Below are 22462 nucleotides of genomic sequence, written 5' to 3'. Positions count from 1 at the left end.
GCCATTCCCTTTTTAAGGCTGTTATCACTATTTGTTATACTAGAGTAGTGCATAAAGAGCCAGTTAGAATCAGAGCCCCATTGAGTCTGGCCCTGGAAAAAATCAGTAAAGGTTTGCTTCTGCCCTGAAGTCATCACAGTCTAAATAGATAAGAGAGAATAGAAGAAATAGATACGTAACACATAGCTGAAAAAAAAAAAGAGTAGTTTTTTGCAAGTGGTGTCTAAATATATTTTCTTTGTAGCAATTTTTTTCTCTTCCAGGTTTTCTAGTATTTTTGATGGTTAGGAGATGCCTGGGTTTAGAGTGAAAAACAAAATTTCTACGTTTGAGGCCATATTATCATTACACACTTTTTAATGTCTGTACAACATCAGCATCTGAGACTGCAGGAACTTAACTGCTTTACTTGTTGGCATTACACTGAAGTTGATTTCGGTGAACCATAAAAAGTTTGGCCCTGAAGGTAAAATTACACTGTATGCATGTTCCTAACATACTGCTCTGGGGATAAACATGTCTTAAATCAACTCATCGCTCACAGCTAAATTCCTTCTCCAAATGCAGTTTCCCTGTAGATAGTAATGTTCAGTAAGACTGATTTTCTTTAAAACCATAAAGTTTTTGAACATAATTCTATCAATGAACATATTTGAGCAAAGAATTCACAGAATCCTAATAAAGATTTATTATTTTTTTTTGTGTAGTGGGGGGTAAGGAGGGCGGGGGTGGGGTACAACTTTTTTAGTTAGCTTCCATCAGTACTTCTAATTCGTTCAAGTATGTTCCAAACGTTTGCATAGTGTGCTTGCTCACATGTACATAATGAAAACTTTTGGACTTCATTGAAACTTTATTTGGTAATTCTGCATTAGGAAAATTAAAATTGAAGTTTATGATACCCTGGCTCCTACTTGCTCAGTTCATAGTGCGTTGTTAAGATGCCATCACTTGAGAGCTTTGTTACAGCACTGTTTCTGTTGTGGCTTAATATGCTGCGGGTTCAGATGGCAGTAATTGTGGCCTTGAGCGGTTGGACTAAAGAATACCAGCTGGGTTTGTACCCAGATATTCTTAGATTAATATTTCGTGACTTAGATCTTGTCCTGTCTGGAATTTAAACATAGTTCCCCAAGCTTTAAAGGGAAGGCAAGCACCATTTGAGGCTCTTAATGAGCTTTTTTTTTTCCTCTTTAATTTGACTTTTTTTTTTTTTTTTTTTTCAAACTTCTGTAGCCAGTGAAATCCAGGCAGTTACTTCCGAACCATTTTTACAGCCCCATATGGACAAAGCACTTTAGTTTGTTTCACAGCTTAATTCCCAAATTAATAATAGTTAGAAAGTTCTTCCATCTGCATCTCCATTTTCTTACAATATATAAGGAAGAAAAAATTTCCCTAGGTATTAGGCAAACCTTTGAAGTGTGAACAACTTGGTTACGTTTGAGACAGCAACTCTTTGGTTGCGAGTAAGTTGATTTTTATTTTTTATTTTTTGGTTGCTCTTTGAAATAATTCCTTTTGTTTCAGGTCTAAAATTTCAATTTTATTTCTACATACAGACAAGAGACTTAAACTCCCCCATACTGGGGAATCAGTTGGGCTTTTTTTCTATTTAGAACACCTTTGACCCATCCCTCCCCAGTTCAGTGAATAGAAATGGCAAGGCAACTTGTGCTGAGGGTGACTAAAGATCTGCTCTCCATGTAGCTCATGAAGTGAACCTGCAGGGGAGAGGGTTTCAGGAGTCCTGCTTATGGAAAAAATGCTTTTAAAGTATTTCTTTGCAAAAGAGAGCCTTTCTTGTACCCCTGAGTATATATTAATTGGTTATAATCCTTAGTTTTGAGGCACATAATTATTCACACAGCAGCAGGTGATGGATTCACAGGTACAGTTACAATTTCTTTGTACTGACAAGCAGCCTTTGCTGAGAGCCAGAGAGGACCATTTTGTATAAATCCCTAAGTTCTGTACTTAGTTGTACAGCGAAGAATTCAGATACGTGGCAAAACATATGCAAGTGCTTACAAGTTTCACTAGCTAGCCTTTAAGTTGTCTGCCTGGATATGTCATTACTGTAGGTGGTTTAACTTCTGTTTGCTTTTCTTTTTCTTGTGGTCTGTTATTTTTTTTCTTACAGATTATTACTAAATATGTTTATGGACTACTGGAAAAGGAATGCCATTTGAAAAAAGTAACTCTCCCGGTAAGTATAAATATTTTTGAAGATGCTGTTTGCTTGGATCTGTGAAAAGCAGAGACTTCAATCCAGAGTTCAGATAAAGACAAGATGTGCCCGGCCTCTGCATGGTGTCGTCTCAGGACGCTGACTTCACGTGCAGCATGTGTGTGCATTCGGAGAGATGGATCTGCCTGACTTCTCATGTGCTTGATTTCTCTAGCTGAGCCTTCCTTGCCTTGACAGACTCCAGAATGTGCTAATTTTGGTAGAGGAACCACAAAATTTTTGGAAAACATTTGTGAATGCTTTGAGACCTCTACAGATGGGTTCCCAGAGCTAAAGACAGGTGTCTCTACATACAGAGTAATAAACTCAAAACAGAGTCTCAGTCAACTGTTCCATGTCTACTTTATAATTTCTTTAAACACACAATTTCAGGAGCTTATAACATGTATGTGCTATAAAGTGTAGATATTGTTTGGTGAAAACACTTGATCAGCCCTTAGAAGTGATGAAGCAGTCCCCAGACAGCACGTGAGAGTGTTGCTGTCTATAAGTGTATGCAAGAACATGATGTTGTTTGGGTATTTTTATATTCTGTGGGGAGACAGTAGTGTGACTGTGCTGTGTAGGTTTTCCATCACTATTCTAAAGGATTCATGTGGTATTTGAGAAGCTTTTCCACTAGAGCTGTTCTCAGCCAGCCCCTCCTATTCAGCAGAGAAAAAGCCATTTCAGGTATGGAAGCAAATTTCCTTTTACTTTCATAGTTCTCTAACATTTTGCAATTCCCTTTTCCATTCCCCAAGCGTTGTTCAGGGAATGTTTTGATAACCTGTCCCAGCTGCTGAGAGTTTCCTGGCCAGGCTTTGCCAACGTCTTCATCATCAGGGCAGAAGTGTCTGGGAGCTCCACAGGACTGTGCAGGGGATCAGCAGCTGCTAAGCCCAATATTGCTGCACCCCTGTCCTGAGACCACCTGAGAAAGCTTCCTTTGCTTCAGATTTCTCTGCATGAACAGGAGAGGATTGGGCTCATTGTGACAGCCTGCCTGATGCAGTGCTTGGCATGAGCTCTCTAACTTCTCTACACAACTAGTTTTCTCCACTGGGGAAGTTTTGGTCCAGGAATGCTTCTGTATTCCAGAGTGGTGTCCTGGTTTTAGTTAGAACAGAATTAATTTTCTTCCTAGTAGCTGGTGGAATGCTGTGTTTTGGCTTAGGATGAGAAGAGTGCTGATAACACCCCGATGTTTTAATTGTTACAGAGCAGTGCTTATACCAAGCCAAGGACATCTCAGCCTCAGGAAGCCGTTCATAGGAAGCCGTTACCAGAATCAAAACTAGGTTGTGAAGAAAACTACAAAAATGAGGCAGAAGGTGAAAAATGAGAGCTGTCTAAAGGCTATGGTTAAGTCACCCAACAAGTTCCAAGGAACAGCACGAGGAAATTTATTTTAAATTAATAATGGAGGCTAATAGAAATAGTAAGATGGTTTGTAGCAGTTTTAAGCCCCATGCAAGTGAGGAAAAAAGGGGTGTAACTGCTGGTTAGCTATGTTAGATACAAAATTACAATAAGATTGCCCAAAAATTAAATTAGAAGAGCTTGTTAAATTTGTAAAAGTTATTAATAAAACAGCTGATGAGACCGATAGATGAGCTGCAAGCAAAAGGAATGCTCAGCTCCAGATCTCAGCTGAGGAATGCTCAGAGAACAATTAAAGTGATTATTTCCAGTAGTAACTATCCAGAGGTTTTCACACCACACTCATTTATTTATTTTTTTATTTGAAACCGGGTATCATTCTGAGGAACTGTCTCAAATTGGCATGTCAGTAGAAGAGATCTTAGAATGAATGGATTTATCGTACAGTAGTCAGCTTCCTGGATGAGATGTTTTTTAAGCCCAAGGTTCTTTAAGAAGCACAACAAACTAGTGTATAACTTACTGATCAGATCAGCTACTTTCAAAAGAGGCACAGAAAAAAAAGTAAGTATATGATGATTTTTGAAGTGTTCCAGGAGAGATTCCTAGAGCTGTGTATCAGGAAGAAATAATATACTGGGGCAAAAGTCAGTACAGCCTTCATTTTAAAAGATTGGCTAGAGTGCACTGACAGCCTGAAAATCATAAGATCTTGTCAATGAAAGAAAACCTGGATTTCCAGTAATCTGCCAACGAGCTTGCAGAGTGCTTCTAAAGAAGACACTGCATTGGCGTAAGAAGGAGTCCCGTTATGAGTTAATAATAGGCTAAAAGGTAAAGAAAGAAAAAAAAAAAAGGAAAAAAAAAAGGTATTCATACTTCACAGATGAAAAGTTTTGACTGATGCAGTGTTCTTAAGGGCTGCACTGATAACATATTTGTAAATAAAAGGAAAGAGGAATTGATAGAATGTAAATAACTTTTCTGATTTTTTTCTAAAATAATAAAGAATACTGATATCTAAAGCTGATTGTGACGAGTTTGAGCATTATTTCATGATGCTGAATGATTGGATGATAAAATGGCATGAGATTCAATTCTGGTAAATGTGAAATTACGGGGAAAAGAATTCACTCTGTAAACACAATGGTGGCCTCTAAATGAGCTATTACTACTCAGGAAAGATCTTGGAGTGATTGTGAATAGCTCTCTGAGAACATCAGTTAATGCTCAATGGCAGTCAAAAACCCTCAAAGCAAATAGGATGTTAGGAATTATGAAGTGTTAAGAACAAAACAGAAAAACATCATCATTCCACTCATTATGTGGGCCCCCATCTTGAACACTGCGTGGAGTCTGGACACCATATCAAAAAGGATATGTAGAATTAAAAAAAAAAAAAATACAGAGGAGGGTTGCAAGGATGATCACAGGAATGAAATCCTTTTCAGACAAAGAAAGATTAGACAGAAAGATTCTTCAGCTTGGAAAATAGATGACTGAGGAAGGAATATGACAAATCTATAAAATCATGAAAGGTGTAGAGAAGATGAATAGGGAATGGTTTTTCACTTTTTTTCATAATAGAGGAGCTAAGGGGCATCAAGTTTAAATTATCAGGCAGGAGATCTCTACTGAAAGAGAGGAAGTACCTTTTTTCATAAAGGTCCCAATTATATTGTGGAACTCATTGCCACAGCATACTATTAAGGAGAAAGGTACAAATGCATTCAAAAAAACCATTTGACGGTGTTAAGGTGTGACAGGTACATTGAACTATCATACTTGCTTGTCCAGGAACAAACTCTGGATCAGGAAGCTCCAAAGTCACTGGTTGCCAAAAAGAGGGAAGAATCATTCCATAAATACTCTTTTCTCATACTTATTCCCCTAAGTGATCTGACAGAAAAAGCATCCTGGGACCCTTATCCTGACCAGTGTGGCCACTGTTGTAAACACCTTACATAAGTATTTCAGAGGTAAATTTGGAATAATTCTTCCCAAACTTTGTCACAAGGCAATCAGAAAGTTGGTGTACTGGCCTTTGTTTTTCTGCCAGCTCATTACAAAGTTGATGGTGTAATGATGTTTGAATACAAGAAATGTATTTCAGGACTGTGTTAAGTGGAGTGCATTTTTTTCCAATACGATTTTAGTAGTGCACTGAAATGCTGTGCTCCAGAGGTTCACTATGACAGCATTCACGTTCGCTCATCTTACTTAATTTCCTCCACATCATGGACAAAGTCCAACTCCGCTGTCTTCATTTTACTTTCTCAGGTGACATTTTCAGTTTTGGACTCAATTATTTCCTTTCAGATACAAAAATAAGAACAGTTTGGGAATCTGGAAAGTTTGCTTGTTGCTTTATTACTTTAGCGTCTATGCCAAATGTAAATCCAAACCTTTTTTCCTCCAGAGAGGCTTAGATGTTATTGCTAGTGTAAAATATTGTAGTTCTTTTAATGTTCAAAATCTGCGACTGGACTTGAAAATTTAAATGAAGAAACTCATATTCAGGGAGAAGCAGTGCAATTATTTCTTTTAAATTTCTCATTTTGTGCTCCATTGAAGGTTATATTATTAGTACAAAGAAGACTGCAGGTTTTTTATCCAGATGAAGCCTTTGTATTTCTCTGGTTTTAATGGCATAATCAGTGATTGATCTTTGCTGTTCTTTAGCTGTTGAGGACAAATAAAGGGTGCTTCTGAATTAAATGCATCTTTAACAGCTTCTGGGAAGGCCTGAGATGGAAGTTTAAATAATCACCAACATGTTTTATTGACGATGGTACTGAAAGGTCTCACTTTGCAGAACCTTCTAACTTGTCAATGCTTTGCTCTTTCACTTCAATAGATAAAACTTCATTCAGTAGTTCTCTTGATCTACTAGAAAGCCAAGAACTATTTTTCTGTGAGAAACAATGGTCTCTTATCTCCACGGCTTATCCCTTTTGGTTATTTTGTTACCCAAATCAGGTCAATACTTGTTTTTTTGAAATTTCACCAGTTTCAGGTGCGTTAATTTAGATGTAGGTGTGTTAATTTAGTTGTAGTTTAATTTAGTTGTAGTTACTGGTGAATTTTTTTTTTCACGAATTGCTAATTAGCAGCTTATAGTATTGATCAATAGTTTTCACCTAAAAAAAAAAAAAAAGAAGAAAGAAGGAAATTCAGTTTTGTGAAGACTATAACATAAGTGAGTTAGCGATCTTTATGCAGAACAACTTAACAGAAAACTTCTTTGTCTTGCATCACGAATGACCAGTTTTCTCCCTACACCTGCTGATCATAATTCCTACATTCTTTCTGACTCTTTTCAGTTTCTGTTCTGTTTATTTGCCCTGTTCTTGCCTCCAGTCTCAAGGTACGCCTGTTTCACCTCTTTGTAGGCTCTCAGTATATGTCTTTTATGGTGTTTCTTAATATGTGTAAGAAAGATATTAGTGTTTTTTTCACCTTAAAATTTTGAACTGAAGCGATCTCAAACTTTAAACTACAAGTGGGCAGAATTAAGGACCCCTAGAGCCTAGATGAGTCTTAAGCTGATGATGGCTGAGATCTGAAAATTGAGTCATAATGACTTAAAGTCTTAGCATGGAGGTTGAAATAAGACTGGGTTTCCAGTGTGTTTTCTTGTTACCCTAAGTATTGATAGCAACTTTGCAAATTACCAACTAGTCTGCAGTTGAAATATTTTATACACTGGTACTACTACATCATGTGATAGCTCATCAGAGATGGAACTCATGGAAAAATTACTTCACTGTTTGAAAACTGTAAGAACTTCATTATGTCTGTAGAGTGCATAACTCATCAGAGAATTCCTCATAACTGTAGACATTCATAAAACTTAGCATATAGTTGTGCATTGGAAAAATAAATCTGAGAAAAGGAAAATTAAACTTTAACAGTAATTTTAAGCAGTAAATTATCGGCAGAATATAGATTGGTTTGACATTCTTAGCTACAAATTATTGGAAGGTTGTTATTGGAAGTGAATAATAAAGTTGAATTAAGTTGTTAAATTAAACAAATTGAAGCTCCACATTTTACTGAATTTATTCAATTTGTCTTTCAACAAAGGATCATGAGTAGCTCCAGAAGTGCAAGTGGCTAATAAAAATAAATTATTTTACATGGACTCAGTGTGTCTAACACTAAGTGATATTCTACGTTGATTTGTCAATAAAGTAGTGTTGTGCACAAGAGTGACCTTTATGTGCATTCTTTAGTGAAAAGGTGATTTAATGAATTACTACTGTTTGAAGAGAAATTAGCTTGAAGAAAAGAAAGTTTCCAAATGTAATGAAGTTGAGGAAGGGAACGAAGGGTTATTTTTTAGTAGCTTGGTAGATATTTTTTTTAACTTGTAGATCAGCATAACTGCGAAAATGTGAACTAGTTATGTTGTGTCTTCTACTACATATTACAGGTGCTGGTATTTCCTCAATAATGAACAAAAAATTGGTTCATAAATACTAAAACATACAGTTTAGTTATATGTTAGTCTGAAGTACAAATTCACAGTGGTTTCTCTTAATTATAATGTTGTAAGCATTCAGTTTATGTGCCAAAAGACAATTAGCTCATATCATTACCTCATTACTATTTGAAATTTAGCATTGTCTAAGTATTTGCATCTTCTACTTTAATAAATCAGCACTGATACTTCAGAAGTGGCAATGTGATCCGACTCTATCCCCAGTGTAGGATACAGTTATATTCATATATTATAAATTCTTTTCAAGAGATTTTTTTTGTGATTTTTTGCTTTTTGCCACATTTTACGTTTTCACACAAAGTGTGACAGAAGATAAGTACATTTCCTGTTGTAGACAGTGGAAGTTGGGATACCTGAGATGTTATATCATTTTGGAGCAGGGCATAAGATCTTCAGTCCTGCGGCAGATGCTGAATGTTCGTCCAGTTAGGAACTCCTTTTGTTCAAGTAAACTCATTAGCTTCATTAAAAAAAAAAAAAAAAAAAAAAAAAAAAAAAGGAAGGCCTAAAAGAGCCTGAAAAGGCCTTAAGAAGATTCACATGGAATTACCTTTTCAGAGGGAAGGTGAATCAGAAAACATACCCAGGAATGAGAGAAAAGCTGAAGCATTCCAAGTAGCCAGTTCCATTTTCTCAGCGTAAGGCTCGCATCTTCTTAAGCTTGATTTCATCACTGTTGCGGGGTGTAAGGCAACACAAGGCTATTCCTAGCAGCCATATAGTTAACCTGTGTGGGCCGTGAGGTAAGGAACACAGGAGGGTAAAGAGTTTTCCATGCTCTGTCCTCTCCTTTGCATTCATGTGGGAGAAAAGGAAGAATGGATAGCCACCAGCATCACTCTTTTGCCTTGAGCCAGGCTTGTTAATCCAAATACGGGCCTGTTTTATAGAACCTCCATTTTTTTTTAATTTTTTTTTTTTAGAGAGAGCAAAAAGTGTACCTTTATTCTCTAGAGTAAGGACAAAACTTGGAATTAGATCATGGTTTACGCAATATCAAATCTGCTTGTTGATCTGTTCTTAGTGTAGAGTAACTAAGCACTGACCCTGGTGCAGGACTCTTAATGAAGCCAATATTTAAATCCAAATTGGATTTCTATATTTTATTTGGCCTATCCTATTAAATTTATAATAGGCAAATTTACCATGCTGCTTCATACATGGCTTATTGGGTATTTGAGGTGGCTGAGATGGAACTCTAGGAGGTTTTTCATATTATATCAGACTTTCATTGTTGCTTCAGGCATAACAGAGATGACAAATTACTTGTTTTTTGTTGTTGAGTTCTATTTTTATTTTTTTCCCCAGAGGTTGTTCGTTTATGGATTCTCTCTTTCACTAGTAAATTTCTCTAAATAAGCTTTAGCATACTTTTTAACACCCACCTTTCCCCTTCCCTCCTTCTTTTGTTTGGATACAGTAAGTTTAAGTCTCTCTTGGATAACTGTTCTAAAGCATGGTATGTTTTTATGGTTCAAAGTTAAATAGCATAAATATTAGCTTCTGCTTTATTTTTCTTTAGTGCTGGGCACACATTAGTCCTTATATATATAGTCCTTTATATATATAAAAAACATATATATATACACACAAGTTATTTGTTAAAGGGTGAAAGTTTTGATACCAGTCCTGGGGGCTAACTTTATAACTACAGATGTTCTTTTAAAATTTTTTATTGGTGCATAAAAGTCTGTATTGCTGTAATTGCAGGTTGATGCAACCGAGAGTGAACCAAAGAGCTTTATTTTTATGAGTGAAGATGCCTTAACAAATCCTGACAAACTGTTGGTCCTAATTCATGGTAGCGGTGTTGTCAGAGCAGGTCAGTGGGCTAGGAGACTTATAATTAACGAAGATCTGGACAGTGGCACACAGATACCATACATAAAGAGAGCCGTTGAGGTAAGTGAAAGTGTATGTACATGTATGTACAGTTGTGTCTGTATATGTATGTGTACTCATATATAAAGAGCTATGAATCTAGGATGTTTTAATTTATTAATCAGTATTCTCCATTTCCCTGTGTGATCATTTTATTTGTGATGCAAATACTTGCTTGTTGGTTGGGTTTGTTTTTTTTTTTCAGAACTTTTGTCTAATAGAAGCAAGTTTCTCTCTTACAGTAAAACAAAAAATTTGTTTTATGTCATATTGTGATGGCACTGCCATGTAGTTTAATATGGCAGCTAACGTGACAAGAGCCCTTAACAGGCGATGAGATGCAATAGAAGGCACTACAGAAATTTGTTATGATTTGAAGTGTTTTCTTTTACATTTCATTAAATTTGTACGTATTCTCACTCAACGTCTGTTGTAATCTTATGATAACATGAGCTTTCATGATAACAGCAGGCTTTTTTGCTAGGCTTGTACTGAATTTATTAGAGGCACAGTCTTTTTCAGTTTTGCACTGAATACTGATTCATTCTGATTCACCTATCAATACTTGACAGTTAAAAACATTTACATTTTATGGACACTATTCTGTTGTGTTTGCATGTATGTGAGAGACACTGCACAATTTGTGTAGTATTTTTAACATGGAACTTTGTAGATATAATGCAACCCTCACATCATACTACCTAAATGAAACTTCCTCCAGTAAACATTTGAAAGGCCTATTTAAAATTTACTATTTCAATTATATTTACTAAGTTATTCTTAGTAGCAGTGTTGTCACTGTGATTGTTGCACATTTTACTACATAAAGTTGAATTTTTTGCACTTGACTTTAAAATATTCACTAAGACTCAGAGACAGATCCAAAAATACTTCATGGTTCTAGAGTATGATACAGGTGTATATGGTGAGTCAAGTGTAGGAGGTTAATTTCTGGAGTGAGTTCCAGAACTTTTCCCAAGAAAGTTGGAGAGATACAGTTCCTTAAATTTTCCTCATGGTGCTTACACTCCTTCATTTTTGTTCTTTCCTAAACATGGTGCTGTCTTGGCTAATAGGAGATGTTGAGCACTTAAGACTGGGATAGTATCCCTAAATCACCAATTTTGAAGAGAGTATTTCTAGGAGAGGAGAATTACAGGCTCTTTTTCCCATTTATTTTTTTTAAATCCAATGGCTGTGCCAGTGGAACGCAGAGCAGAGCTCTTCCCTCAAATGTATAACCTTAAAAACAGATTTTTTATTTCTGCATTTTGAGTGCTTCTTTCAAATACGCATGAAAATAACCAAACAGTTTGATGACAAAATATTTTAAACAGTGTAGTCATTTGATCCTGTCAGGATATCGGACTTCATGCTCTTACCTTTACACTTTCTTCTTTCTTAACAAGTATTTATTTATTTATTTGTAGTCTTTAGTTGAATAATTCCAGATACTGTAAAATCTGTATTTTTGTCCCTTGTAAAATTCTGGCACATATGCTAAATATGTAAAACACTTACTATCTTAAATTATTTTTTTTATGTAAAATCATATCATAAATGAACCATACATAAATGAATCATATCGTAAATCATATCATAAATGAATCATATCAAGTTATTTATATCAAATTATATTGTTTTAAATATGTTCATATTATTGTTACAATATAACATTATGCATGTCCAATTCTCACTGCAGTGAGTATTATATATCTGGTATATACAAAGCAATATTTTATGGAAATCAAACCACAGTGAAGATATTTGGAACCTTTATGTTTTGACTAAAGTAAAAAAAAAAAAAAAAAAAAGAAAAAGAGAGAGAGGAGAAGGGTAGTTACATGCCGATATCATGTGTACTTCATGTACAGATCATATAGGTTAGATTTTTAAGTGCGGAAGATTATGACAGAATGAGTATAAGGTCTCCGATTTTTAGTTAATAATAATAAAAATTACATCTATTTCTGGGTTTTCTGGAGTTCAGTGCTCTAGCTGACTTAGGCAGTTCTGTCTCATATGAAACGAAATAACTGGCCTAGATATGGCTTGAGTGAAAGTTGTGATAACTCCTCATGCAGTGTTGCCACTTTGGAGGAAGGGATTGTTTTCCCTGATCTTTCAGTGTTTCTTCTAAGAAGAGGTCTCGTCTTTGAATGAAACCAGTAAGTCTTGTCAAAGCATTAGATTACAGTGCTGATGACAGGAAAACATGGATTTTATTTTATTATTATTTTTTTAATAATAAACTTTGAATTTGAAGTGGATAATAGTATCTAGGATTTGAAAATTCCCCTGGTCTGTTGTGAATGTGAAAAATGTTCATATAAAACATTTGCTATCAACTAGGTTTTCACTTCTAAAAAATAATTGAAAAAATAACTTGCAAATGTAATACTTCAACTTTTGTGCAGATACTAGTCCAGAAATATATTCAATTTACAGACATTTGCAACACCTCTACTTTCCCTAAAATAAAACAAAAACAAAACAAAACAAAGGAGAATAGGCCAAAACTATATCTTTTTCTCTGCTGCTTTTCTCTGTGTACAGTCCGCAAACAATTTCAGTTAATTTCTTGGAAAAAATGAAAATGGACATACAAAAGCTGAAGGTGTCAGTAGACAATGGATGTAGCACTCCTAACCAGGAAGCAGGTGAAGAAAAAAAATCAGAAGAAAGCATATATTTCTGGCACAGCACTTTCAAGAAGAAGAAGAAAAGAAAAAAAAAAAAAAAAAAAAAAAAAGCTCATGTCTTAAAGCGTGTGTGAAATCAGGGAGCAGTGGAAAGGCTTGAAGTTTATCAGATTTCTAGTGGCTTGGGGCTGATACACATTGGTAAGAAAAGATCCAAGGAGAAATAGGAGAAATATCCTGGTGGGATTTCCAGTAGCTAGAAACCTTTTTTTTTTTTTTTTTTTTTTTTTTAATCTGGGTGATTCCTGTAGGTAGTACTTCTTCCATCTTTCATATCAGATTGTATTGTGTAGACTCAGTTCTGTCTGCAGTAGGTGTTGGGAGTAGTCTACAAGGTTTTATGTAAGGGACGTAAGATTAATGTGTTAGATTAGAAATTCAACTTTGATAGCATAAAAGCCTTTCTCGAAAATACAAAAGAAAAAGAACAAACAAGCAACAGGATACAGAACAGATTGTAGAAAAAGGAGGAGGGAGAAAAGTGTACAGAATGTGAGAGACATGTAAATACATTAAAACAGGGTACGATCAGATATATTTTAGAAAAAAACAAGTACAGAAAACACAAATGTGATAATATAAAGCAGTAAAACAGTAAGAAATGATTAATAACAATTCTAACATACATATTGTAAGATGATAATTTCCTGTAAACATAGTGCTAAATAAAAATGGTATAATTTTGTTGTTTTGTTAAAATAGAACCTCTCTACTGAAACTTTCTGCAATGGGAAGTACAAATTTTTGATAAAAGCAGTCATCTGACATGCAAGAGAAGTTCAAGTCTTTCCTCTGGGAATCAGAGTCTATTCCACTTTAAATATATTACCATACTGAAGCTATTCAACTTTTTATAAATAAATATTTTGTAAATTAGAGGAATAATTTTAATATCTCTTCTGAATTTTTAGTAAATGTGTAATTCACTGTCTCATAGAGACAGTCTTTTCTCAGTCACTTTTTTTGATATATATACAGTGACTACAGCAGTGCCAAATGGAGATAATGAGAAACAGAGCCAAATTACTTAATTCTGTGATGAGGATATTTACTTGGGGTCTCAAATATTAAGAATTTTGTTTAGGTTGTTCAGAGGCTCCCATACCCTGTGAGGTCCTCAGTCACCAGGTGCTATGGGAGGAGGAGGTTAGGTTGTCTGGTTTGTTGTTGAGTGCTTGCAACATGGATGGTGATCAGAACAATTGGATGGGAGGTGTACAGGTGATACAGGTGGTATTTTGTGAAGTGATGCATGGAGCAAGCAAGGAGGGATGCCAAAGTCAGCTGCTACTGCTTCATGCAGTACTGTTCCTTCTGTAGTGGGTAGAGAAGCTGCCTCTGTGCTTTGAAGTCTGCTGGGAGAAGCTACAGCTCATCTATTTAGGGAGGCAGTTTGCTCCTGGAGGAAACAGGACCTCAGCTTACCTGCATTTGGACACTGAGAAGAGTTTTGGAGTCCTCTTATGTGGAATATACTTTCTCTGGGGAATAAAGAGGACATCAAATTACTGCAGTCTTTACTGCCAAGTAGAAGAAAAAAAAAAAAAAAAAAAAAAAGGATGCTTTCTTTCTTTGGAAATTCAGTGTTTTTGTTACCTTAGAGCTGTGGACCCAAGGATGCTAATGAAATTCAACCACAGCAACTGTAAGCTGTTGGATTTTTATTATATATATTTTTGAAACAAGCAAGAATCTCTGCCAGGCTTCAAATTCAGCAATCTCTTTGAGATTGCTTAGATATTGTTATTATTATTTAAAGGAAAATTAATGCTTGGCGTAAGAGTAATAGCACTAGAACAAAAGCTTCTTCAAAGAACCTGGATGATTTTTTTCAAAAGAGATGCAGCAGCACCCAGCCATCAGAGTTTCCATGAACGGATGAAAACAGGGCTGGCTTGAGATGGGCATCATCTGCAGAAATCTTTCTTTAGTGTCTGATAAAACATGATTTTCATCTTATATTTTCCCTTGTGTTTATCCTATTCTTCCTACAGCATTGTCTAAACAATTTCTGTTCCTAAGAATATTTTTGTCAGAATGTTGGATCTATTCACACAGATTAATATCATTCATTTGTATAAAGCTAACAGGGTGGTAATATTTACTGAGAATTGCTGAGGGTGGTTACTTTCTTCATTGTGCAATAAGATGTCATTGGTTTGGTAAGTGTATTGAAAGGGGAACAAAATTATCAGGTGTAGCAAAGCAGTAGTAAAGTTACTCAGTGTAACTTTTAGGTGATTTCATTAACCGTATTGTTTAGTAACTGGTATGTTACTAAATACATTCTAGCCTTACCATGTTATAAAAATGAGTGGGGTTTCAAAAGCATATATTTAAACATTTTTGTCAAAAAAAAAATTAAAATTGCAGTGTTTAAACTACAGTGTCAGGAATTCTTGCTTACAAACTTCAATTTCTTGTGTTTCAGCATGGAATAATACATAGTTAAAGTCCTCTTTATTCTTGCGTTTATATTTTAGAACCTACGTTTTAAAATTTTGTCTTATAGTTTATAGGTACTTAGCACATTTCAGTAAGATAGGCAAGTGACACTTTCTGGAAATAAAACACAGTTGACATTTCACTGTGATTACAGTTTTTACGTAGAATAATAATATTTATGTTCCCTTTACAGCATATATTAATAGACAGTTACGGTGTCATAGAAATCATGATCTTATTTGGGCATTCTTGTATTTTTCTGGAAGTAAAATTTCACTGAAATGGACAGGAACATGCTATGTTGTTTTCTTTTAAACAGTAGTTATCTGAATCTGATATATGTATTTGTTTATGTTCGTTTTGGTAGAAGACGAATGACATTGTAAAGTACTTAGGAGAGAAAACTTCTTTTTTACATCTTCTCCTTTCATGGGGATAATATTAAGAAAACTTGTGTTACAAGTAATGAGATATATTATTTTTGAGATATGTCATGATATATAAACGCCATTTACAATACAGTACTAAATAAATTATTGCTTATACATGGCATAAAACCATATATATAAACACTATACTCTAGAAAAAAGGTGAAAAAAAAAAAAAAAAAAACATCAATGTATTTAGCTCCTTTTTAAACATTTTTTGAGGAATCGGTGATCCCTCAAATACTATTTTGGAATACTGATCACCAAGCAGACAGGAGGACAAGTCACAGAGTTATTTGGTAGTAATTATTAATTGATCAGAAAATAGGTGATATTACATAATAACATGTATAGCAGTTTTACAAAGTCTGAAATTCAATAAGAGGTTAAAAGCTTAGACCAATATTGAACTGACAGGGTATATAAGCCCACACCAGCCCCCATGCCAGCAAAGGAAAACAATGAGATGACAGCTCTACTGTTTGGAGAGAGGTTGCTAACGACAGCTTATTCCTTTATGATTTCAACTTTTGACAGAAGACAGGTCTGCTTGTTGCATCATGGCAGATGTATCATTACCTTCTGGCCCTGTCATGACTGAACTGGGAAAAAAAAAAAAAAAAAAAAAAAAAAACACCGCTGGCACAGTTCTGAAAATCCAATTACCCTTTGGAATTTAGTGCATCCTTTCGAAGATGTATATATAAAGATGCATTACCATTGTTGTAATAATTGTTTATATTACATTCTTACAGTTATGTGTGCTCCGTAATTTTGATAAAATAAAGCTACTTAAGGATTGTTTTGTCATCTTTCATTCTGCTAGCTGGCTTGTTGTAGAACCCTGTGGCACATTTTGTTAGTCTGCTTTTACTTTGTCACTGACCTAAGAAAATTACTACAGAGGCTATTTGGGTAAATGTGACTTGAAGAGTTGATTTATTTATTTTTTTCCCAAACCATTTAAGCCTTCTTTTCACCAGCTAGACATGGGGTTAAGAACACACACTGAATATTTAAAATAGATCATTTAAAAAGCAAAGTTTAATATGAGTATAAATGGTCTTTTTATCATATGCATATTAGGATTCTTCTTCTTTTTTTTTTTTCCTTCCCCCTCTCTTCAACTTGTTGGATACCTAACAGTGACTCTGGAGACTTGGAAAAGAGTAAGAGGGGGTGTGGATTTTTGAAAGTATGTCAAAAGCCTTGGGGTTTGAGTATGATCGGAATTTCAATAGAGGTTGAGATGAGTTTAAATGCATAGAAGGCGAACATAAAAATCTTGTTTAATTTCTGTCATGTTGTTCTTTTTTTAGTCACTCTGATGTCTTTTTCAAATCTGCTTTTCTCTCAAGCTTTGTGGTACTATATCCAAGATCTGTTTTTTTTCCTCTTTGTATTTCGTTTTAACTGCTGATCCCTTTTCTGTGGTGCTTCTGCCTTTAATATCAGCTGAAGCGGTCTGAATTGCTGAATCAAAGCCGTTTTGGGAGAGAGACAGTGTTTAAGATTGTGCAGGGTGAGATTCTCTGGGTAGAAGGTAACACTTCCTGCAGTTATAATCAATGCACTTGACACTTTCAAAGGCAGGAGAAGCCATGACTTGCTCAGGGGTTAAACTTTTTAAATAACTTCCCTTGGGAAAAATGCCATCAATAAAATGGAATAATTAGTTGAAGATTCTTGAGTAGCCTAGGTTTGAAAAGAAAAGATTAGAGATAGGTCAGGTTTGCACTTCTATTGTATTTTCTCTCCCTTTTGTTTTTTAAACTGTGAGCTTTTGTTTAAATGTGCGCTGTATTAGAAAATCAGACTGCTTCAAAAATAATGTCATCTGCTTAGGCCAATACATTAATTTTGTAGTGTTATTGTCTGTGTAGTCTAATCATTGCAGGAGCAGAGATAAAATTCTACATACAGATATATTTGCTAGTTTTCTCTTTTCCTACATATACGCTGCAGTCATTTTATCTAAGAGAAAACGTCTGTAACTTTCAACCATACTAAATAAACTCAAAACATATAAGTTAATTATGTTATCTTAAAAATTAGAAGGTCTATATAAATACAGTGCTTAAGGTCATTGATTTCCATAAAAATGAACAGTTTCACTATGAAACAAAATCTGTCTCACTTTAACGTAATGGTGTTTCACAGTTTTTTTGCATTTTATGGGAAATTTATGTTTTTTCTGACTTTTTTGTATCATTATTTTTGTTAAAGCAGCTATTTTGAAATGTAAGACCTGATTAAAAATGTTGCTTCAATATACTGAGTAGTATATGTGTACCATACAAATTACTGATAAATTGTGAATGAATGGTCTTAGAGTAAGAGAGTCTTATCCTTTGTTAATTATTAATTCATTTACACTTCTTGCTTTTCTTAAAGGAAAGTAGAATCACTGACAGGTAGCTGAACAAGACTTTATTGACTATGGGATCAACATTTTTCAGAAGTACAGCTTTAAATTTTCTGATGGCTTGTATAGAAATGAGATTTGTACCAGGTGAATAGACAAGTTTATTTAGTAGAGTTTATTATGGATGCAAAGTTTTAACAAAACTTTTAACAAAAAAGTATTGACTGGGCCCCATTCAGCGATTGTATACACAGCAACATATTGCTATTCTTAGGTGGAGAAGTTTGGAGGATGTGTCTGTGAGAAGTTGGCTGTGAAATTGTTACCTTTAAATCACCCAGAAATTGTGATGAGGCTCTTTCTGTTACAGTGTGGATCTTCAATAGACTGTTTATTTTAATTGAGAAGGTGTATAATCTTTGTAAGAGAAATGGGTAAATGCATATCAGTATGGTTCTACTTGAAAATACAGTAGTTACTTGTGGCTTGAATTTTACTTTATATGAGCCACTTTGTAAGAATACTGCCTAGAACTAAACAAAATGTTGGTCTACTCTTGGTCTACTCAAGTTCTTCAGAGAACTTGCGTTTGTGACTTCACTGTTGTTGCTAGAGTATAAATATGCAAACAAACTTTATTTTATTCGTCATGGAATTAAATTTTAACAGACAGTATTAAAATTGCACTTATATAGGATGGAATATACTGTTCGTTACTCATATAGGATGGAATATATACACTCATACATTGCACTCATATAGGATGGAATATACTGGTCATTAGTTGGCATATCAATCTTAATTTCTTAGCATTATTTAGATTTATTAAGAAAAAAAAATAAGTAGCCATTACCTTCCTTCTGTATATTCTGAGCATATTCATTCAGGATAAAGCACAACATTGATGTGTCTTTTGTCAAATTTATCTTTCTTAGCTTATAATTCATGAAAATAATGACATGGAAATGTTCTTTCATAGTACCTCTTCTTACATAGAGATATTTGTATGGATTTTACTGTTGAGAAATACACATGCACATTTTATAAATCCCTTAAATAAGCCACAAGCATTTAAAATTACCTATTAAAAGAAAGTGTCCTTTGTCTTATTTATTAGATGTATGGATGGTTAAAACATCAACTAGCTAATCTTAATATATTATAATGCGTAAATGTACTATTCATAATACATATCATAAAACAGTATTTTGTGTATGCCGTTATGGGTATGGTATATGCATGTATTTAATATTACACTAAATTGCCAATACCCTGTTGATTTTTCAAATGAATCATTACTTAAAAGACTTACCAATTCAGTAGGGAGATGAATACTTCCTTATTCATACCATGAAAAGCATATTTGAATAAAATTATCTTTTGCTTACTGTGCATTGAGCTTGAAAATATTAACCTTAATGCAAAGGAATTCAAATAAAAATTTGATATGCTTCATCCTTAAATAGTTTAGTACTGTTCTAATAATGCACATTGCTGCTTCAGGTAATAAGGAAATAGATATAGTAAAGACTTTGTCATGCAAATTTACTCAAGATTGTAATCTTTTGAAAATACACAGATCTTTTGAATGATATATGTCATTTTGATCAAAAACTTTAAAAAGTTAATAGTTCTGCCAGAACAAACTGAAACTGTGGGTAATTGTCTTTTTTTCCTGAAATTAACAAATTATAACATCAAAAAAACTGTGAGTGAGGTACGTAGTAGGTCATTTGCTGCTGCAGGCGTTTTCTCTCCCTTCAGGATGTGCTTGTTTAGTTTCTCTCACTTTGTGCCTGTGGCACTGTATGGTGAAATTCAGACATGTTCTTCCCCTCCAAGGAATCTCTAGGGTGGTAGAGAACTTATACAAAATTAATAAATGGTGTTGCTTTTTTTCCTTTTTTTCTTTTTTTTTTTTTTTTTATTATCACCCATCCCAGGCAATTTGCTTTGTGTTCCTTTTAGAAAAAAGTTGAATTGCATAGAAGATGTTTTTTAAAAAAAAAGAGTATACTTCTTCACAGAAATAAGCAGTACAGATACACATAATAGGGTGAAATATGTCATTTGGAAGTACTGACAATAGTTTAATGGAATTACTCCATTTTCAGTGATTTCCCCAGAGAGGGAAAAAAAAGAGAACAGTGAAAACCTTATATGTTAATTAACTTTTTTAAAAATTAGAAAATATTAGGACTTCTTAAACATGTCAAAGCATTGGCAATTTTACTTCTTCCTTTTATTTATTTATTTTTTATTTTTTAATTCTGGGATTTTGAATTTAGTTTCTGTTCATCTCAGCAGTATTTAAAGAGTAAACTTGTTTTGAGGCTATTCAGCTTGGTGATTATTTTTGGGGAGGTCCAGGTGTACCATCTTGCTTATTCACAACCATTTGTTATACCATATTGCAGTTATAATCCTCTTAGGAAAGGGAGAAATTGGCTCAGATAGCTTAACCTGTTATATTGTGTGCTACATGAAGCCTCAATCTCTATTATGCCAAAGGCAGTGAGACTTCAGATTGCTTTGGTGGGTAGAACAGATAATGAAGCTTGGGTGTAAATAATTGCTGGTACATGAGGGAAAACAACTTAATCTTCATTTCTTCCTTTTTTTTTTTTTTTTTTTTTTTTAAGGGGGGAATAGTAATTAATTGTAATTGCTCTTATAGTTGTAAATGTCAGTTTGAGTTGTACTCAATAGTGGTTATAGTGCATTTTAAACAGTGCTTATAACCATATATACTCATACTTACACCGTGGTATAATAAAATAAAGTACATTATTGGTGCTTAGTAGTGTGGTCTTACAATGTTGCTTGCTTTTGATGAGCAAGAATCCTTAAAAATGCTATGCAATTAAACATTACCATTTATCTTAGTATTTGTGTCTTAAGAGTTGCTCCTTGCCTTTTAAAAAGAGCATATTGCCTCAATAATAAGCAAATACTCTTTTTATTCTAAAATAAAGTTTGAAAAATATAGGCAGAAAAGCTTCATGGTGCTTCACTGCACAGGTGATTGAGTTTGTGTTGACCCTCTGCAACTGAGCCTGTGTTTTGAATCCCAACTCTTCCTCCAGCGCTGGGAGTAATATGATTGAGTCTTCTGGAATCAGTTCCTGAATGTTGATAACATGAGGCTCTTCCATGAAATACAGAAGCTACTCATGTGGAATATGCACCTTCCACATCACGCATGGTTGATATCAGATACAGGATTTTCAAGATCTGACAGCCCTTTCTCTTGAACAATGATATTTATATTGAATTTAGGGCTGTCTTAGTACTGATATTCAGCTGGTACCAGCTGATGATAAAAATAAGTAATACTGCAGTTCCATTTTAATGTTGTTATTGTCAAACAAATACCAAAAGTGGTTATTACTCTCAACTGATTTAAATATTTAGTAATTAATACCTCTTGTTGAATTAAACATTTCCTGGCTATGATTACATAAACAGTCATTATGATATAAGAATATCATTAATTTGGTCTTTTTGTTGATATTAACATTCTTCATTTTTTGTTGATTGCATTTCTATTCACTGTGTTAGATCTTACTTTGAAACAGATCCTTCCTTAAAATAACAGCATTCATCTATCTTTAAACAATTATCTTTAAACAATTTTTTTTTTTTTTACATTTAAACCATATGTTCACCTTCTCTAGCAGTGGTATCCTGTGAGGCTTTCTGTATGTTTAATTTATTTTTCTAAATGGAGCTTAATGCAGGTATGAGAGTGGAGGGAGGTCTAAGTAAGAACTGCGTGCGGAAGTCTGGCTGAACCATTAAAATACCCCCTTTTCAGAGCAAAAGAAATGTCTTCATGTTTATCTGCCGGAAATGAAGGTACCACTCCTAGCTTTCATTGTATCAAATTGCTTAGGGAAGTAATGTAGAATTTCATAAGCGCTCCAATATAAAGTAATCTTTAAACTCCAGAGGCAGTCAACATATGTATTTCTCACCTTGACTTGTGACCAGTTCTGTGCATTTAATATTTTGAGAATATTGTACATGTCTCTTTCTAGTCCTGTTGTTCCTCTTGTTCCTCTTTAAGAGGTTAATTTAGAAGAATCTACCCAACCATTATTTTTTACATTGTTTGTACTACCTTGTAATAGTATTTTTATGGTGTGGTCATTTTAAATTTAGAGCTAGGCAAATACTTTTTTTGGCCTTTTTTCCCTCTACTTTACATTTTTACATTTTTTTCTTTTTTTTTTTTTTTTTTTTGCATGTGTATATGTGCATGTGCACCAGCATGTGTGTGTAGAAAAAGATAAATGTGCCTTAATTGTCTGGTTTGGTTGTAACTTTTCAACTTTATAAATGTTAATATGAGATGTGTGGCAATCAAAGAAAATCATAATTAATGCCATTTGTCTTTCGGGTTTGGGAGCGGCACATGGGTTTTCTCTTTTGGAAATGCTGATTATGTTTTACAGCACTGGAAAAGTACTGTTTCAGGTTACTGTGTTCTTTGAACCCAGTAATATATGATATATTAAAAGA

The 22462-nt window shown here is 34.3% G+C and overlaps 1 protein-coding gene across 3 annotated transcripts in view; it reads left to right on the top strand.

The window, feature by feature from the left end:
* Nucleotides 1–22462, top strand: part of ARB2A (ARB2 cotranscriptional regulator A) — a 256989-nt gene that overhangs the window by 53172 nt on the left and 181355 nt on the right. For all 3 annotated transcript variants that reach the window (XM_084304787.1, XM_084304788.1, XM_084304786.1), the window contains exons 5-6: nucleotides 2144–2209; nucleotides 9828–10019. In XM_084304787.1, coding sequence (XP_084160913.1) covers nucleotides 2144–2209; nucleotides 9828–10019 — 258 coding nt within the window. The remainder of the gene's footprint in view (nucleotides 1–2143; nucleotides 2210–9827; nucleotides 10020–22462) is intronic.

The sequence above is a fragment of the Netta rufina genome, assembly GCF_964035555.1.
Source record: "Netta rufina genome assembly, chromosome: Z".
Lineage (NCBI taxonomy): Eukaryota > Metazoa > Chordata > Aves > Anseriformes > Anatidae > Netta > Netta rufina.
This window is presented reverse-complemented; position numbering and strand designations above follow the sequence as displayed.